This window comes from Bos mutus, chromosome 12 (assembly GCF_027580195.1).
Source record: "Bos mutus isolate GX-2022 chromosome 12, NWIPB_WYAK_1.1, whole genome shotgun sequence".
NCBI lineage: Eukaryota > Metazoa > Chordata > Mammalia > Artiodactyla > Bovidae > Bos > Bos mutus.
Genome location: NC_091628.1, coordinates 69552676 through 69572723, shown reverse-complemented (window position 1 = coordinate 69572723; position 20048 = coordinate 69552676). Strand labels below are relative to the sequence as shown.

At 42.1% G+C, this 20048-nt stretch overlaps 1 protein-coding gene across 3 annotated transcripts in view; it reads left to right on the top strand.

Annotated features, from left to right (window-relative positions):
• Window positions 1-20048, top strand: part of ABCC4 (ATP binding cassette subfamily C member 4 (PEL blood group)) — a 185073-nt gene that overhangs the window by 81608 nt on the left and 83417 nt on the right. For all 3 annotated transcript variants that reach the window (XM_070380662.1, XM_005909234.3, XM_070380663.1), the window contains 8 exons: window positions 2401-2495; window positions 2719-2805; window positions 7706-7802; window positions 9855-10064; window positions 11245-11385; window positions 12268-12305; window positions 12887-12981; window positions 14708-14854. In XM_070380662.1, coding sequence (XP_070236763.1) covers window positions 2401-2495; window positions 2719-2805; window positions 7706-7802; window positions 9855-10064; window positions 11245-11385; window positions 12268-12305; window positions 12887-12981; window positions 14708-14854 — 910 coding nt within the window. The remainder of the gene's footprint in view (window positions 1-2400; window positions 2496-2718; window positions 2806-7705; window positions 7803-9854; window positions 10065-11244; window positions 11386-12267; window positions 12306-12886; window positions 12982-14707; window positions 14855-20048) is intronic.

Sequence of the window (20048 nt, the reverse complement as noted above, 5' to 3'; positions counted from 1 at the left end):
AAAAAAGTGTGTCCTCTGGAGAGCATCATCTTGGATTGTAATTTGAGGAGTCTGTTTCCTTGCTTGTAAAATGAGGGGGGTACGGGTTTATTGCAGTAAACGTGGCAACTTTTGTAAAATGGAAACCTACCAGGTTTTCAGTAAATACATGCATACAAACTAAATACATACAGACAGGTGACCCCCCCCACACCTGGAAGATAAAACAGGAAAAAGGAGCATTTCGTGTATCACATGCATTAATAACAACTAGACACATGATAACTAGATCTAATTGAAGCAAGCGTTTTAGGTTCATTGAGCTGCAAACATTTCTGTAATAAAACATGAAGTAATCACATTTGGCAACATGGAATTAAGCTGATGCCTTATTCAAAGTGACAGTATAGTGAGTTACACAACACAGTTCAGGGAACAAGCCAAAATGTTTGGTCAGCTGGAGGGGTCGAGCTTAAACGACAAGGCTTAGGAGTCATGAGGCTCGGGGATTGAGTTTGTTTCTCTGTGATTTTGGCTTCTTTTCTGAACCTAACAAGGCCCCAGTTTCATCGTCTTTAAAGGAAATCGTAGTGCTCTGCCATCGGCGAAATGGAGTTACAGGTGTGATAAAAGTCAGGGTCCTCCTGCTTTGACTCAGGAATCCAGCCTTCCTCTGACAGAAACTCAGCAGTCTGCTCTGTGCTGTTTCCACACCAAGAAGCCAGCGTCCCTGAAGGGCCCTCCATGTGCTCCTGGCTGATGGCATCAAACCAGCGAGCCATTTCCTAGTTTCCCTGTAGTTTGTGTGTCTGCTCTTCATTGGGAATTGGTTTTAAAAAATAAATAAATAAAAACTTTCTTGTCCGTGGGAGGCATTGTATTATATGCTGAACTCAGACTTCTTCTGCTTTTACCTAATCAGAAAATGGTGGCTGGAAAATTAGGCTGACTTGGATTTTTACTTCAAATCCTGTGAAATGCTTTTCCCATTTGTGGCTGGCCCATAAATAGTTTGCAGAGTCAACAGCATACTTGGAGTCCTGGTACCGGACTCAGAGAGAGCCTGTTTCTTGGAGCCCAGCTGTGCTAAATGGAAGAGTGGACTTAAGTGCCTTTTCCAGAGCATGGCTGAGATTGCCGTGCTACAGTGTGGTGCTGTTTTGTGAAGGAAACCAAAGCAACATAAAATCTAGGCATTAAAAACTGAAAGAGTTTGCAGGGGCTGTCACCAGTAAAACAGAGACCAAGTAAACTGTGTGTGTGTGTGTTTAGGGTTGGGAATGTATCTTAAACCGGCTTATTGTATCTCCAGAAAATCAAAATCAAGAATTAAAGTAAAATAATGATGAATTTTCACAACAGAGCAATTGCTGCCTTTCACTGGATGCACCCCTGTTAAGCTTCCAGCGAGCAGGGAAGCTGTGTGTGTGTGTGTGTGTTTGTGTGTGCGCGCCTGTGGCTTTCAGGGAGGGTGATGATGGAGACAGTCTCTTTCTTCTCCTTATGGTCATGTGCCTTATATGCTGTGATCCACACGGTGAATGGGGTCCCAGTGTTGGTTTGATGAGAAGGTAAGCCTCATTCACCAGTAGCAAGTTATAATCAGTCCGTGTCCTTTTTCCATTTATGGAGGGTGTTTATACACTTTGGGTTCTCATCGCATCCTTGAGTTTAGTGACTCTTGTTTCTACAGCACATTTTGTAGAAGAAGTTGAGACTTAGAAGGTGAGAAAGCTGCTTATCCTGGGGGCTTCACTGTGCTGTTTCTGTTCTTCCCAAATTTGCTAAAGTACAGAGAAGCTCCGGCTTCATTTGCAGAAAAGTGCTGCTGTGCATCCTAGGATGATGCCTGAGGGTTTAGTGGATAACAAACTCTATGAACTCTGCTCGCTATGGCAGCATCACTTGAGTTACAGGCAGTCTACGGAAGCCCCCCCCGCCGCCTCCCACTGATCTGCTCACACCCACTCTGTGAGCCGTGCCCTCCTGACCGCAGTGTGGACTCGCTTCCCTCCTTTACTCTCTGTTGCCCTGAGCTGGCTTCCTTTTCTTTCTCATCCTCAGTACTTGCACGCAGGTTCATTTTCCATATCGTCTGTCTCATACCATGGAAAGAAACTCTAGGGACTTTGTTTCCTCATCCCTGAATTCACTGTGCTGAGAATAATGCCTGGAGTATAATCAATCCTCAATAAATACTTCCTTGTTATCATGGTCAAATTCATAAATGCAGTGAAAACCTATGGAATCAGAACAAATGAGGTTCTTTTGATATTCAAGATTACAATTCAGTCATTATGAAATATACTCATTGCTGTTCATAAAATACTTATATGTAGAGCTAAGGCTAAAAGGTTAGGATGGCAGGAGGAGAACACATTTTAAATCTTTTTCTTTTTTCCCTTTTCTGTCTCCATGTAGGATTTACAGCTTCTGGAGGATGGAGATCTAACTATGATAGGAGACCGGGGAACCACACTGAGTGGAGGGCAGAAAGCCCGGGTCAACCTTGCCAGGTAAATGGAGTTTCAGTTGCCATCCTGCCCCTCCTCCTCTGCTACTCCTAGTGGACGTGAGCACACAGACCCCACTCACCAAGTGGGCCTGTGTGAAGCAGGGTCTTGGTCCCTTCCCTGGGCTCCTGGAATGAACATGGAGTTGTTGGACACCATTGTGATTCAGAGATGTGACCCAGGGAGTGTGAAGTGTTTTATCCTAACGTCTCTCTACGTTTTCTAGAGCCGTGTATCAGGATGCAGACATCTACCTCCTAGACGATCCGCTCAGCGCAGTGGACGCAGAAGTTAGCAGGCACTTGTTTGAACTGTGAGTTTGCTCCTGTTTCCTATTACTTCTGCTTTCCAAGAACCGATTAAAAGATCAGGGAAAAGAGCTCAGGAAAGCCTTTGTGCTTCAAGAGACTCAGCTGGCTCTGCCCTGGTATCCCTCTCTCCCTTCCCTTCATTCTACAGAAGATCCATCTTAGAGAAATTTTGATCATGATGAGGTCAAGATAGGAAAATACAGAAGGTGCTTCCAGGGTGTGGAGGAGAGTGGAGTCTGTCCTTAGGGAGTGAGGAATAGATGGCTGATTTCCTCCTGCTACTTGCAGTTGATAACCAGACACTGTGGATGGATCCACACCCCAGAAATAAGAAGGAAGATTTACAGTTTTTAAATCGGAGAGTGGGACTCAGTAATCTAGTACTTGGCTGCCAATCCTTTTCCTTCATCTTTTTTTTTTTTTAAGACATGTTAAAAGTGATGTTTTCAGGACTGACATAGGGCTTCTGTGGAAAGACCTTGATGATGCTTATTATTCTGTAGGTTCAGAAATTCTGAATAAGGTATAGAATCTGAGAATGATTTGTTGCACCTCAGAATGTCTTCAGTCATTGCTCATTGCTTCATGGATTCTTACTAGAGTTTTTACTTAAATCCACAATGTATGTGTAACTTGATTTTGAAACTAGGTATCTAGAATCTGGCTGAACTCCTGACTCTCAGGTTGTGTTTCTGAAATTTGTTGTTCTTGTTTGTTGTTGAGTTTGTTGCTCTTGTCTGGCCACTGAACCTCTGAAGTAGAACAACTCTGATGTTTTTCTGTGTATAATGTGTCTAAGTCCCGCTAACCGAGGCCTCTGGTGGAGTTTAGACTGACCTCTTTGAAAGCCTCATGAACTCTTTCTGAAACAGTATCTGCATCTCCCCCACGGTTCGTTAGTTCCCTTGCTGCTGTTCACCTTGTTAAAGCCAATGAGCCTTCCAGCTGCACTTATTAACACCCTGCTGTGTGCACGGAGATCAGTGCCCTTACAGATGTTACTGCACAAAACCTCTTAGTTTACCAGGAGGACAGTGTGCCAGGAGAGGGAAAGGACCCACACTGGGCAGAAAAAGGAGACTTGGATGTTCAGCTCTCATTCCTGCCTCTAAGGAACCTGTCTCCTTGGCCTCTGATAGCATCCACCTTCCGGTTTCCTCATGTGGGCTTTCTTCTGTTCACGTGCCCTGCCCTTCTGTGTTAGGCTCCTTTGCTTCTGGAGATACAAGTCAGATTGGATTAGAACTAATGTCGTTAGGGGTAACAATTATGTATTTAAAGGCCTTATCACCAAATTCTCAGGTGTCTGCATTTGAATTGGAGGGGAAATGATTGACTTACAGCAGAGCCACAACTGCAAAGTAGAGAGGCTTCAGCAGAGTCTGCAGATGTGTGAGAGAGAGAGAGACGTGTGAGGAGCGCTGAGCTCTGGATACGAGGACCTGGGATACCACATCCACTAAGCAGGATCATGGGGCGGGTTCTACCAAAGTCTGTGTGTAACTTGTGCTTAGTTTGGGGTGATGAAAACACTCTGGAGACAGATGGTGGTGATGGTTACAGAGCAGTGTGAATGGGCTTAATACCACTGAGCTGTATGCTTAAACATAGGCAAAGTGGTAAATTTCATGTTATGTAATGATATGTTTTATTAACCACAATAAAAAGGGACTTCCCTTGTAGTCAGTAGAGAATCCACCTGCAATGCAGGAGGCCCAGGTTCGATCCATGGCTTGGGAAGATCCCTTGGAGAAGGAAACGTCAACCCACTCCAGTATTCTTGCCTGAAGAATCCCGTGAACAGAGGAGCCTGGCAGTCTACAGTCCATGGGGTCGCAAGAGTCAAACATGACTTAGCAACTAAACCACCACCACCACCACGATAACAAGTGCAAAGAAGCATTAAATTGTTCAGAACAGGAGAGCAGGGCATGTGGCATTGCTTCCAGCTGTGTGGTCTCATCCGGCTTTCCCACCCTCTCCTGATTGTGACCTGATAGAAAAGTGCCTTGTCATGGGTTTGGTAACAGGGTGGGAGCGCTGTAAGCTTCATTTGCCATTCCTCACTCCTGGAATCATTGGCAGTTCAGCCTGTTCGTTTCTCTTGTACTTATCACAGAAGTTCTCAAAAGTTCTCCTTCAAACAGAGAAGTTTTTTTTATAGCTCTTGGGTTTAATGACCTTGGATGTACACTTGATAGAAGCAAGCTTGTTTGGATTATTGTTTGCCAATCAGAACCACATTCTCTGGGGAAACTTAGGGCAGGGAGCACGAATGCAATTTAGGAAATCACTCAGCAGCAACTGAGGATGTTCTCAACGAGTTAGAAAATTGGATGGAACAACATGCTATGAGAGATGGTGGTCGTGTCAGAGCTTAGTAATGGGGAGTGTTTTCTATTAAAAGTGAGTGACTCACACTTCTACTTGCCATTAACAGTTTCCTCTAGTCTTGAATCTATATCCAAGGTGATTCAGGTTCATGAGTGTTACAACTTTATGCTGTGAGCATAGTGGGTTCTATAAGCTACAGAAGGTGAGGGGCCTTAGATGAGCTGATTAAGTCCTAGCTGTGTCTGCTGTGGATCCTGATGTGTTTCAATTCCACATTGCCAGACCCCTGCCTCCTGTGTCATCAGATCTTCATGTCTGTCTTGATCGGATTCTCATGCTGCTGTCTACACAGCTCACCCTCCTGCTCCAGCCATTCTCAGACAACCCCACCCCCACCCCAGCCCGTTCAGGAAGCAGCTCCAGGTCCTCAAACAGAGAACAGGCTTCTTTGCCATCTGCCCACCTCAGCCTTTCCAGCTCTTCCGCACACCCACTCAGTGTCCAGCTGTACTGGCTCTGTGGGGTCCTTTCTCACCCCTGTCTGTCTGTTCACACTGGTCCCTCTGTCCCAGAGCCAGGAGCAGTGCCCCAGAACACAGAAGGAAGGTGGGCCCTGCCGTTCCCTCCCGCTCCTCTAGGGGGCGCCCATGCCCTCTGGCTTCCCACAGCCCTCAGTGGGTGCCCTTGACCATTTATGAGTCCCCCCACCCTCCATACGCTGTGAATGCAGGAAGGCGCCTCGGCCCTGCGTGTTCAGTCCCAGGACCCCTGCACCTGCTGTGTCTTCTTCCAGGATGTTTCCCCACACAGTCTCAGGGCTCCCTTGTTTCCCTGTCTAAGACAGCAGCCCCTCTTGCTTTCCCTCAGAGCACACATCACAGCCCCATAGGCATGTCCTGTACTCGTTCAGTGTCCCTCTGTGCGCAGTGCAGAGAATTCTTTGCTGTCTTGACCTGTGGGTGTATCCATGGCTTTTGGGACAGTGCCTGGTACCTCACCAAAGTTTGTTGATTGAATGAATGAAGATAGGGACTCTTATTTTGTTCATATTTGATGTATTCTATGGGATTTATCCCTTCCTAACACAGCTCTCGTATGGGAATAATTTTAAAGAATTCATCGCTGAGTCAATTTTTATGGTATGTCTTAGAAATCTTTACTCTTCAAAACTTGGAAGATTATTTTTCTAGAGATTCAGAATTAAAGTCTTACTTAGGAATACATTCCTAGCCATCAAAACTGATCACTTTATTGTGCTTATTTATATTACCTTATCTGTGGTGGAATGTCAGGAAGGAAACCTTTAAAAAACTTGTGGGTTAGTGCCATCTTGGACCTACCAGCCCATCTGCCTTCAGTGGTTAATAGCAGGTAAATTTTGAATGTAGCAAAAAATTCCATTGAAAACTGAAAAGGTATGCTTGGTCAAGAAATTTAGCACACACACACACACAAAAAGAAATTTAGCACAAAAGCTGAACTAAGACTTGTCAGAAAGTATAAATGAATCTTTTTGAACTTGATGAAGCGATGGCATATGTGTCTACATCCCCGGTCTTCTGACCACAGACACAGTGTCCCCTTAGGACTTTTCTGTCCTGTGTCCGAAGCACATGACAGCTTGTGGTTAGAAGTAGGGAAGGGGGCTGACATTTACTGAGCGGATTGGTGGTTTGATTTTTTAGAACATATGAATGGGTTGTCATTGGCGTTATTTTGAGATGAAGAAAGTGAGGTTTAGTCGTCAGGCTCATGAGAGGGACTGAGCTGCAGTCTGCGGCCTCCAGACTCCCCATCTGACTCACTCACAGGCTGAGCTCTGGCCCAGGTTCCTGAGATTTGCTCTGCAAGGGCCTCAGGCTCCCAGAGTACCTGTCTGGACCCCTGCCCGTGGTCACTGGGGCCCTGTAATTTTTCATTTTCACATTGAGAGAGTTTTCAGTGCAAATGAAGTAAGGTTTACTTCCTGGATGCGACTGGGAATGTTGTAGAGACTAATAAAGGCCACACTTGCATTCATTTTCCATCTAATGTTAGTTAGGAAGAAATGTCTATGGAACGGAGTATGGCTAAGGTTATTGAGAAAATATGACTCTTTTAGGGTGGTTAATATGTACATCATAAAGCAACATTTAAGAAACTAAGGAAAATGTATGTATATTTCTGTGACATCAATCACTGTTCTCATTCTCAACAATAAAATAATTAGTATTTTAATTTAGTCAACTTTTGAAATGTCAGTATTGCTCCATTGTTTTTCATCATGAAATATGTAAATAATTAGGATCAGTTTTAGGAAAAACAGCAGCGGATGCATGTTTCGCTAGACTGGTTTTTAGAATTTTTCTTTTTTTTAGTGGAGCTTGATTCAGACTTGATGCTGAATAATTTGAGGTCCTAGCTGAATTCATCAATTTCTATTTAATTTGTATTTTTATTCATATTGGTATTTGAACTACACGTCTTTGCTGTCTTGTCTTTGTCTCATTGTGTTTTCAAAATGTATGCTTGCAGTTTGGCTGACTTCCACTAATGTGTGTTTGCATACTGTCCCTTTTCCATCTGTAGGTGTATTTGTCAAGCCTTGCACGAGAAGATCAGAATCTTAGTGACTCATCAGTTGCAGTACCTAAAAGCTGCAAGTCAGATTCTGATATTAAAAGATGTAAGTAATTTCTAGAAGTCTCTGGAATTGCTAACACAGTGGTGTGTTGAAGGCCAGGCTGCCCTGCAGGGCAGTCTGCTTGGATTTGTGACAAAGCCCTCTTAGCTTTCAGTTTTTTGCCTTCTTCTTCTTACGACCCATATCTCTTTCTGTGTCTGATACGTGTGGGAGCCTGTGCAGAAGGAGAATAAGGCCCTGCCTACGTGGGGCTTGTTTTGAGAAGACAACCTCAGGTTTAGTATTGAGTTGGCCAAAAAGTTTGATCAATTTTAAGCAACAAGAAAAGACTTACTTTCCATTGTCACCAAGAACTTTATTGAAGAATATGCTCACTCACCAAGTGAACTTTCTGGCCAACTCAGTACTGTCAGAATGACCAGTTGTCTCCTGGTGAGCACACCTGGATGAGTTGGGGACCATCCTTGCAGTTGTTCTGGTTCCTCCCTCACAGCAGAGCAGGGACGGCTGCCCCCTGGAATGGTTAATACTTGGTTGTTGAGTAACATTGCTGTCTTTGTGCCACTAGTGGTTTCTGAGTGCATCTTACTAAGTAGAACGTTGTATGCAACTTTCCTTAAATAAGGTAAATGCACTTGTCTCCCAGGTGAGGACAAGATGTACAGCATATCCTCAATCATTTCCTTGTTCTGCAGTATCAAATGGTCCCCAAAGGCTTCACTGGGTTTCTCCTGGAGAGGGGCGTCCTAGCCAGCATGCGGGGCTACCTGACTTGCCTTGACCAGAGCTGTCTTCTTTGTTTCGTTTGCATCCTGGGATTTTTCCTCATATTTTGTTCACCACTGAGTGAATCAGCTGAGTCTTGTTTCATATGGTGAAAAAGTAGAAATCTTCTGCAGCTTATTTTATGTAACTTTGTAAATGAGGGACGCTGCAATGATGTGTCGCACAGTTTTCGAAGAAGATGAGTCGACTGGCTGTAGCTTAAGCAGTTGCCTAATTTGGGGAAGACCAGCCGCTGGTGATGGGTTGTGCCTATGTTATCCTCGGATTTAAGTGCTTTGCTTCTGGCTTAGGTTTTTGATTGTGGCATACCGAGGCATTAGAGCATCCCGGTCTTATGACCTCCTTGCTGAGGTAGTTTTTCCGGGGGAATACTGAATTTTCAGTTGAGAACTTCCTGAGTTTGTGGGGAGGTGTTAAAGACTATGAAGTCATATCTCTTGGGTTCTCTGTGCAGGGTCAGTTTCTTCAGGCCCTGTCCTAGTCAGACATGTGGTACTGTGGCAGTGGTCAGCAAAGACTTGTCTAATGACCCTTACCTACACAGGTATGCCAGTGCCCACCTCTGTGTCAACAAATTTCTTTTACGGAATATCCTCCCTAGTGGACTTTTTAAAAATTTCTGCTTGTCTCATGAGGCTTCTCTAACTTTCCATGTTGTCTTAAGAGATTGTGCTGATCCTCCCACCAAACTGTTATTTCTTTAACACATGAGCACACATTTCTTTCTCGTCCCCAAACCTTACACAGGGTTTGGCAGAGAGCACAGTGCTCACTTCTGTTCTAGTTGAACTGAACTAGATTTGTCCACCAGAAATTCAGACCTCAAGATCATTTTCTTACAAACATCATGATTTAATATCAGTTTACTTCTCTTGATTAGTGTTTACCATTAGCTTCCTAGGTGGCGCTAGTCGTAAAGAACCTGCCTTCCAATGCAGGAGACATAAGAGATGCAGGTTTGATTCCTGGGTGGGAAAGATCCCCTGGAGGAGGAAACAGCAGCCCACTCCAGTATTCTTGCCTGGAGAATCCCATGGACAGAGGAGCCTGGCAGGCTATACAGTTCATAGGGTAGCAAAGAGTTGGACACGATTAAAGTGCTTTAGCATGTATAACATGCATGTATGCACAATTGGTTAGTATTATCAAATGAAAATCCATTCGCCTCAAATTTTTTTTTAATTATTTGTTTGAAATGAAACAAAGATGAATATTTTTAATGATAGAAGGTACAATTCACAAAGAAGATAGATATCATAAATGATTAGACACCTTAACAAACTCTCAAATTCTTTATTGCTGTTTTAGGGCCAAATGGTGCAAAAGGGGACTTACACTGAGTTCCTGAAATCCGGGATAGATTTTGGTTCCCTTTTAAAGAAGGAGAATGAGGAGGCTGAACCATCTCCGGTTCCAGGAAGTCCTACCCTGAGGAACCGCACCTTTTCCGAGTCTTCGGTTTGGTCTCAACAGTCTTCCAGACCCTCCTTGAAAGAGGCCACTCCAGAGGGCCAAGACGTGAGTTTCTCGTCCTGCAGCATGCGCGGGTCTGTCGCTCTTGGTGGCCTCATGGACCTTCAGTCTGCTCTGTTTATGACATCTCGGTGTTCCAAAGAAGACACCAAATTTCCACGGCCTTGTTCCATGAAATTGGTAGAACTAAAACAGCATGCGGGGAGCCAGCCTGATTCGGCTTCTCCTTTTGGCGTAGGATGGAGACAAGTCCTGGTTGTACTGCTATGACTTGCACGATGTATGTGGTATTGACAGTGGAACTCTTGTTACCATAGTTAATTGTATGTGCTCTGGTGGACCCCGGCTTCCCTTATTCATCCAGATGGTTAATTTGAAGAATCCCTTATTCCTAGCCTGCTATGACTTCCATTAAATCAGCTGCTTTTGCTTTGTGTTGGAATATTCTGACATTGCAGGTGACTGATGGTATTGTTTTGCTTCAGCATCAGATGGTCTGTGACAGGACACCTCTGTCACCAAGGTGCAAAGCACCCAACACACAGCAGACACTTTGGAATGTGTTCCCATCTTCCTTTCTTATTTTTCAAGATGTGGAACCATATGTTGTCATCTCGCATATACAGTAGGCAGCAAACCTTTGGCCCATGTGACTGTGTAATATATTCTAAATCCTATAGACAAAAATGGACAAATGCACTAGGTCTCCTTTAAAATCATCTAGCAGTTTTCTCAGTGTCCAGACTCTCATTGTCCATACCCGGGATTCTGGGATGATTCTGATGAGTATTCAGATTAGTCCCTCAACTTCCACATTCAGGAACCACTCTGTCGTCACTGAGGGGCACAAATAAATTACATGGATACTTTGGTTATATATCATTTCGTGTATTATTTTGGAGAAAGCATCTACGTTTATGCTTTAATCAGGTACTTTGTATGTGTGCAGTTAATCATGCTGTTTATTTAAGCAAAGGCACCTTAAAATGAGTAACATTTTGCAGATGACATTTCCTTATTTCTGATAGATTTCTAGAATTGGCATGGCCGGGTAAATGCATACATGGTTTGGCTCAGAGTTTCCACATTCTTCTCTCTCTGTAGGATCTTGCCCTCCTACCAGCATATGAGTTGTGTCTATTTCACTGCAGCTTTGGAGTGGAGGTTATTGTTGATTTAGGGTTCATTATTTAAATTTTTGTCTCTCTCTGCCTTTCCTTCCAAGACCGAAAATATACAGGTTACCCTAACTGAGGAGTCCCGTTCGGAAGGAAAAGTTGGTTTTAAGGCTTATAAGAATTACTTCACAGCCGGTGCTCACTGGTTTATCATCATTTTCCTCATTCTAGTAAACCTTGCAGCTCAGGTAAGTAAGGATTTTTATTTTTATTTTTTCCATGGAAAAAAACCCTCTTGTTTATTTGATTAAACAAAAATAAAATAAGCTGCAAAGGAACAATTTTTATTTTGATTTGTGTCCTAATGTTGATATTTTTAATACTACTTATACTGTGTTTACCTTACTGTATTATTATTGTTTTTTAATATGTGAATTAAGAGATTTCTTTCAAATAACTGGCTCATGAGGTTGTGGGATCTGAGTGATTCTGAAATCAGAAAGGCAGGCCTGCAGGCTGGAACCTCAGGCAGGAGCTGAACCTGTTGTCTTGAGGCAGAATTTCTTCCTCCTCCAAGAAGCCTCAGGGTTTGCTCTTAAGACCTTCGTCCGACTGGATGAGGCCACCACAGTGTTGAGGGTGATCTCCTGTAAGTTCTAATGATGGATGTGAACCACACCCACAAAATACCTTCACAGTAACATCTGGAGTAGTGTTTTGTTGAATCAGTGGAGACTGGTATGGCCAAAATAACACAGAAAACTAGCTATCACAGTACCTATCAAGCTTTTATCCTATGAAAAATCCTGACATGTATATAAACACTGTGTTTTGAAGTCCACTGGAATTTGCATTGAAAAGTATCATATGTGCATAGCAAAATAAGTGAAGCTTTGTGGTGGTATGTGTACATGACAGAGAGGTTCTAGAAATAAACAGCGTCTTTTAGAGATATTAAAATGTAGCATGCCCTCCTCTGACCTTTGGTCATCTGGGGTGTGGGGCTTGGCACAGACCTGAGCTGGAAGGACTGTCTCCGTGTTCTGGAGCCTTTCCGTCCCCCATCCTAGTGAGCGGGGTGTGAAGCTCAGTGATGTCAGTGTGTGAGTGACTGTTGTTTCCTGCTCCAGGTTTCCTACATCCTGCAGGATTGGTGGCTTTCATACTGGTAAGTGATTTCTGGTCTGACCCAAAGTGCTGTGAAATCTGCATGAACCTCACCTTTCCACAGAGTCGGTGGGGGAGGCGGGCTTGTTCAGCCTCCTCTTCTGACTGACCCTCTCTTCTGACTGACCCTCTCGTAGTTTCCCTGAAGAAAAAGTAAAGATCCTGCTGGTGGCGTGTGAACTCCTGTGATCCTTAGCAGCTTCCTCACAGACAGTTCAGAGAGCTGAAAGTCGTGATTCAAATTGAAATTTTTTTTACAGTAGAGAAACAAAGGGCCCTGTGAGCTGGGAAACATTTTGCAGCATAAATCATGTCTCCTAAATCAAGGATTTGCCTGGAATGCGGGAGACCCAGGTTCGATCCCTGGGTCGGAAGATCCCCTGGAGAAGGAAATGGCAAACCACTCCAGTACTCTTGCCTGGAGAATCCCATGGAGGGAGGAGCCTGGTAGGCTACAGTCCATAGGGTCGCAGAGTCGGACATGACTGACGCGTGTGACTTCACAAATCAAGGATGATTTTTTTTTTAATATTTACCTAATTGTATCTATCGTGTAATCTTTTTTTCTTCCCTGTTCCCTAGGGCCAATCAACAGAGTGCCCTAAATGTCACTGTTAATGGACAAGGAAATGTAACCGAGAAGCTCGATCTGAACTGGTACTTAGGAATTTACTCAGGTAAAGTTGAGTCATCTGGTCTATTATCCGAGAGTCTGAGTCGCTTACAATGAGCCCATGTGAGCAACTAGGGCTTCCAGGAGTAATTCAGTAATGTCTTAACAGATTAAGTTTCTGAGCCAGCCGCATTTATTCTGTGAATTAATTAGAATAATTATTTTAAAAATCTGCTAGAAGAAAAGAGGTTGAATGAAGACTCTTAATTTGCTCTGTACTGGATTTTGGAAGTTAAACCAGCATTGCATATTGAGAAAATCAGCCACTGGAAATATGTGACTATTGTCTATTCTAATAGGTTGCTTTAGCTAAATCTTATATTATTTTATGGATGTGTGAGGGGATTAGAAACAGATCCCCACCTTATGGTTCAGATTGTTCCAATTCTTTCTGAATGAAACTTGGCTTTTATTGACCTTGGTTGAAATCCTCTGGCAGCCAGGGTCCCAAATAAAAGCATTACTGCCTCGCAGGTGTGCAAACTCTCCTTCGCCACACTGCTCATCTCTTGGGCTTTACTAATTTCTTAAGGCAGAAGCTAAGCAGGAGAAATCCAGTGTCTGGGCATTAGGGTTCCTTCTCCTCCTTTCCTGAGATCACAGTGTTATTATGTCCATAACTGTGTGATTAATTTAACATCTGGCTTGCCTACTAATATCAACACAGCTCTTTGTTTTCACACCAGTGCCTAGAATATACGTGGCATTGCATACTTTTAAGAGGAAATCCTCATCTAAAATTTTAAATATTCGCACAGGAAATATACAAGCTTTCTGCAAAGATAGAGTGAGTTATCTTTGTAAGATAACTCATTGAAATTTTCTATGTATTTTGTTGATCTCTTGCTAAGAACTCTAAATCCATTAGCTATTTACCTTCTGAATTGGACTATGGGGGCTTGAAGGAGGAAGGGTGGGTTTATGTTACATATTCATATAGGATGGTGGTCTAAGGCAAATGCCTGTTGATGGAACCCAGAAATTTGAATAGCTTTCAGAATTTAAATACTGAAATTTAAATTTCAGAATTTAAGTGTCTCATCAGAAGGGAATAAAGTACTTAATGGAATATTTATTACAGAAGTTATCCCCTCTCTGTTTAGCATTGTGAATTCAAAAAATGTTGGGAGGGTATTCTACTTTTTATATGCACAGTGGTACTCATTTCTGTCATTAACAAAATGTAATTTAAATGCTGATGTTCATTTACATTTATAATTTGTATTTTCCTACAGTTCAGTTAGATTTTTTGCTTGCAGATTTATGTGGTATTTTTATACTCTTTAAAGCTACTTGGGTTTGTCTATAAGGACATGATAGTAAATCATTTCTTGTGTTTCCTATTCATTAACATGCCGATACCAAAGCCTTTCATCGTTTTAGATTATGAGACATTGTAATTATTAACAATTGAAATGTGAAGGGAAGACCAACAACTTTTAAAAATTTTTCTGAGTTTTATTGAAACTTATAATTGAATTAGAAAATACTGGAATGAAATTTTGTTTTACACTTCATTTCCTTCCCCCTCATGAAGTTGATATTTAATGAGAGGAAAACAGTGTATTTTGTTTTCTTCTTTTTAAAATGTCTGTCGTGAATGACTTAAACTCTTCTAGAATCCAGATACTTGATGGGATAAGGAATATCTTTATAAGCTGCTTGGCATGGCTTAGCATTCTTGTATCAAAGGCAGAGATCTTGGGCTTAATGATGTTTCTTTATTTCAGGGTTAACTGCATCCACTGTCCTGTTTGGCATCGTCAGATCTCTCTTGGTATTCTTTGTCCTTGTTAGTTCTTCACAAACTTTGCACAATCAAATGTTCGAGTCCATTTTGAGAGCTCCGGTATTGTTCTTCGATAGAAATCCAATAGGTAGGTCAGACACCAGACTTTTCAGTAAGTGTGTCCTGTTATCGTACTTAATTAACGCCTGATTCCTTTTTTTAAAATTTAATTCTTTTTAATACCAAAAACATTTTGTATTGGGAAATAGCCAATTAACAATGTTGTGATGATTTCAAGTGAATAGTGAAGGAACTTGTAAATATGTCTTGTTATCGTACTTAATGCCTGATTACTGTTTTTAATTTTATTTTTTTTAACATCAAAAACATTTTGTATTGGGATATAGCCAATTAACAGTGTTGTGATACTTTCAGGTGAGCAGTGAAGGAATTCAGCCACATGTGTACATGTATCCATTCCCTGCCAATGCCTGATTACTTTTGATATTTGAATTGCTTGGGAGAAAATCTCTGTGCCTATCGATCCATTTTGTGCAAAAAACTTTACTGATATTTTTCTTCCACCAGGGTATATCTGAATATAATTTTATTCCAATTTTGTATGAGTGTGGAAATATAAATGTATGCTTACTTTGCAGAATGATTCAAGAGCTGATTTGTGTGGCAAATGAACCTCTCTACATTTAATGCAAACATATTTACATATTTTGTGCTTGTTGCTAAAACGTAGGCTGTGTTACATACTTTAGGTAGGTCTCTATTCAAACCTTGTTACACTGAATCTCTACTCAAGACCAGCTATGTGGTTTTTTTCTTTCATTGCCCATGCATATCTAGGATCCCTTTGGCTTGTGCCCTGAGTATGAGATCTATCTAAAATGGTAATGAATAATTAATTAACATCCAAGATGAATTTAATGTAGATATCCTCTTCAAATAAAACAACTGTATAGCTTATAGTGGAGTTTTGGTAACACGTAAGAGACTTTGTGGTACATACGTAGCAGGTGGATGCTCAGTAGTAAGTTTCTCAGTATGAGTGTCCTGGGAGGTTTCCCAGTGTTTGCTTACTCCACCTTGAGGCCTTCAATCTGTCTTACTTCAGAATGTAGCCTCCTGAGCTATGTTTCCATGAAGTTCATCAGTGGATGTGTCCACGCTGTCTAGTTGACTACACTTGTGCTGAGGCCCGGGGTAACTTTGTTTTTGCAGGTGATGATTGACAGGACCTATTGAGGCAGGGAGGTGGGCTGCAGGGAGGACAGAAGTAGCCTTGGCCTGGCCATCAGCTAGCCATGTGACCAAGGCCAATGCAAGGTAGATCTATTGGGCAGGCAGATCTCAAGGCAGGATGTTGTCTGTCTTGGTTTTGAAGTGTGGTCTGTGGAGCCAACTGCCTGGGTTCAATCATGGTGCTAGTTACTAATGGTCAAATTTTAATTAATACTTATGTGTTGTTTACTCTGCATCTCAGTTTTATTTGGAAAGTGGGGTGCTATTCCCACACTTGCCAGAATGTCGATACTGTTAGAATTCAGCAGGTGAGTATATTCACAGCATTTAGATCGAAGTCAGGGCCTTATGACTCTTCGAGTCAATGACCACATGCTATGTGGGCACTTCGTCTCCTGTGAAATGGGAATAACTGCTGCCCTTCCTATATCACTGTGTGAGGATTAAATGAGGCTCTTCGTGCAGCATCTTGTGTACATTTATCCAGCACGTGTTTCATCCAAGCACTGGGTGGAGCACAGGATGGTAAGTTGCAGGGGCCCATACAGATCTCATCTTATTATAAAGCTGTGGACACAAACTAATTGGAGGGGTCCGTGCTGTTATGGTTGTGGTGGTGTTCCACTTTTCAGTTAATGTGAAAAATACAGTCATAACGTTGGAAGCATCAACAACCCCTGTAGGCTTCTCCATATGCTGGTTAATTAATTATTTCGGGATTTGGGCCCAAGCGTAAATCTTCAAAATCACTCATCTTACTGCAGCCGGCACACTAGGGTGTATCTTGTCTCCCTGTCCTGTGACTATTAATAGGACCTGATTCCTTCAAGAAAATAGAAGCCCAAAAAGTACTCCAAAGACAGGCCTGCCTTGCCCAAATTAGGAGCCACAGTTTATTTATTTACTCTTTTGTTAATAGAGTAAAACTTTTTTTTAATGAAAAATTTTAAGTGATGACTTTTAAATTTGTATTCATTTTTTGTACTTTTAATACTTGTTTTATCTTGTTCTTCTTTGGAAAAGCAAGTAATGTGTAAGAATTATACCTCATAGTTGAGATTATTGATTATGTGTATCCTAATAGTTATAATATTTTTTTAAAAATCCCCTTCTACAGCTGAGAGACTGACTTGCTCAACTTTTTGCTTCTGTGTTGATTTTTTTTCTTGGCATGTGGGATCTTGGCTCCCTAATCTGGGATCAAACCCACAACCCTTGTGTTGGAAGATGAAGTTTCAACCCCTGGACTGCCAGGAAGTCCTTCAACTTCTAAGTTACCTTAAATATCTGGGTTTAATTCAACAAAGTTCCCAGCATAAAATTGTGGGTGATTTGATTTCCAGAGTCTGTTTTCCCTGTAGCATGTAGTGATCATGAAGGGTGTCTCTCTCCAGGATATTGTAGGGGGTCAGCACATTTCCTATGATTTCAGGATCCTGACAACCTCCCAGAGTTAGAAAAGTAATGAAAGGAAGGACTTTGGGCTTGGGATGGTGAAGTTGGGAAACACAGGCCCATCGGGTCTGCACCTTCCCCAGTCTGACTGGATTTGCACTCATCTCACCAGAGTTCCCTTGTTTCTACTTGTCTCCAAGCCCACTTGTGCCAGTGGGTTCTCAGTGACCCTGAACTGGATGGTCACAAGGCCTTACACATTCATTCATTGGTGGACCCACTCTAAATGTTCTGTTTCCATTCTGATGCTTCATCCCAGATCTTCATGAATTTTGTTAGACACTGGGGGAGTAACTGGTTGTAACTGCACTGGTTGTGCTAAGAACCAGGGTTCCATGGGAAGTTGCTGAAAACACCAATTGCTCTACCAAATTTGCAAGTTCCCTTACTTTCATTGTATTTATCATATTCTATGAAGGAAGCGTCAGCCTAGAAAGTGCATGGTTTTTCTGCGTACAGTTTAACATTCCAGCAGTGCTCCTGTGGCTACTCTCTATTTTGAACCTGTGTTTTGATGCACGTGCTTTACTTTGTTCATATAATGTGATGCTTCATTGCCTACTGGTGTTTTATAATCTGTGTGTGGCCTTAGAATGGCAAAACTAGGTTTCATTTTTTCCTTTTCTCTTCCTTTTACCTCCCGTTATCTCACCCATCTCTCTGTTTCACTTTCTTCCTTTGATGTATTTTGGTAATGGTGTGTTAGGGCTAAGTTGCTTCAGTCCTGTCCAACTCTGTGCAACCCTATGAATTGTAACCCGCCAGGCTCCCATGTTCATGGGATTCTCCAGGCAGGAATACTGGAGTTGGTTGTCATGCTCTTCTCCAGGGGATTCCCCTGACCCAGGGATCAAAACCTACTTCTCCTAAGTCTTCTGGTACCACCTGGGACACCCCTCGGTAATGGTATTACATGTTGAGTTATTTAGTTCTTAATTTTTAAAAAAAACTAATTCTATTTATTTAGTTATTTTTTTTGGCTGTGCTGGGTCTTTGTTACTGCTTGTGGGCTTTCTCTAGTTACGGCTTGTGGGGGCTCCTCTTCCTTGTGTTGCACAGGCTTCTTTTTGCAGTGGCTTCTGTTGTTGTGGAGCATAGACTATTAAGCCTGGGCTCACGAGTCGCAGCCCACGGCTTGGTTGCTCTGAGGCATGTGGGATCTTCCTGGACCAGGGATCAAACCAGTGTCCCCTGCATTGCAAGGCGGACTCTTAATCTCTGGACCACCAAGGAAACCTCATTAAGTTTTTTCTGAGACGTATTTTTAATGAATGGATTGTATTTATTTATTTTTAATGTGTACTTATTTATAAATATTTTTTTGCTGCACCACGTGGCATGTGGGATCTTAGTTCCCTGATCAGGCATCGAAGCCACGCCCCCCTGCATTGGAAGGTGGGTTCTTAACCACTTGGCCCCCAGGGAAGTCCCACTTCCTTTGTGTGTTTAATAAAGAGCTACAAGTTTTCAGGAGCCAGAGCAGACATCTCTTGGATGTTTTGATTGCAGCTGGGTTTGACTAGTACCTTTTGGGCATGTGGGCCGGGTTCGTGTGCTGTTTGTCATGTCCACATCTTCCTAGCCAACCTTTTGTCTTCTGTCTCTGAAGTCAACTTTCACTTGCATCAGATCTTCATACTCGGGTAACACAAATCGCAAGTCAACAGTAAGTCATTTAGAAATTCAGAGATGATTTCTGTTAGAAACCCAGATTTTGTTTCCCTTGTGAGGACGAAATTTGTTTTATTTTCTACATCGGGCACAAGAGGGCAGCATGATCTACATTATTTCAGGGATGTACTGTAAGGGGCACCTTGCTGCAAAATCTGGTTGTTCTTATACTAAAGCTTTCTTGGAAATTTTATTTTTATGGCCTGAGGCTCTGTATTCTGTAGTGTTAGTTTTTAAAGCATTGTTGAGGTTCGTTATGTCTGAAACATTAAACTCTTTTGCTGTCCTTAAATAACTAGCAATTCAAAGATGGTATTTGGATTTCTTAATTTATATGGTTTACCCTAGTAACTGAAATAGGCCACTGCTGACATGTTTACTGGATTTTATTTTCATTCCTAAAGAGTAGAATATGATCAGTTGTAGGACCCGAGTCGAACATGAGCTTTGGAAGATATTATGATCAAGCACTTGTCATCCACGCAGTCAGAGTTCGTAGAAACATTTTATCTTTATCAAGTGTCTAAAGTTTCACGCTTTGATTTGGAGACAAGATGAGAAGATAGTTGTCCTGTTTGTTCCTGCCTAATTATTATGGCAAAACACTTGGCTTAGAGCTTTGCGTGTAATGGATTCCAGATAAGTATTTGTTGATTTCCTTTCAATTGGCTAATTTGGCTTTAAGATACTGAGCCACGGTGTGAGTAGATGTGTATCTTCTCTGAGGAAAATGCAGGCAGCTGGGTTGTGGCTGGTATGTTTGTTTCACATGACTGATTTTTGTGCTCTGTGTGTGTGTGTGTTCGTTATTCAGTGTTTAAGAACTACAAATTTATATCTCTTTTTTTAATAGATCAAGTTAAGTTAGAGCTAATGCACTGTAAAAAATTTACTAATTTCTTTTGTTATTTTTATTCTTCTGGTAGTACTACAGTTTTGGAGAAGGCAATGGCAACCCACTG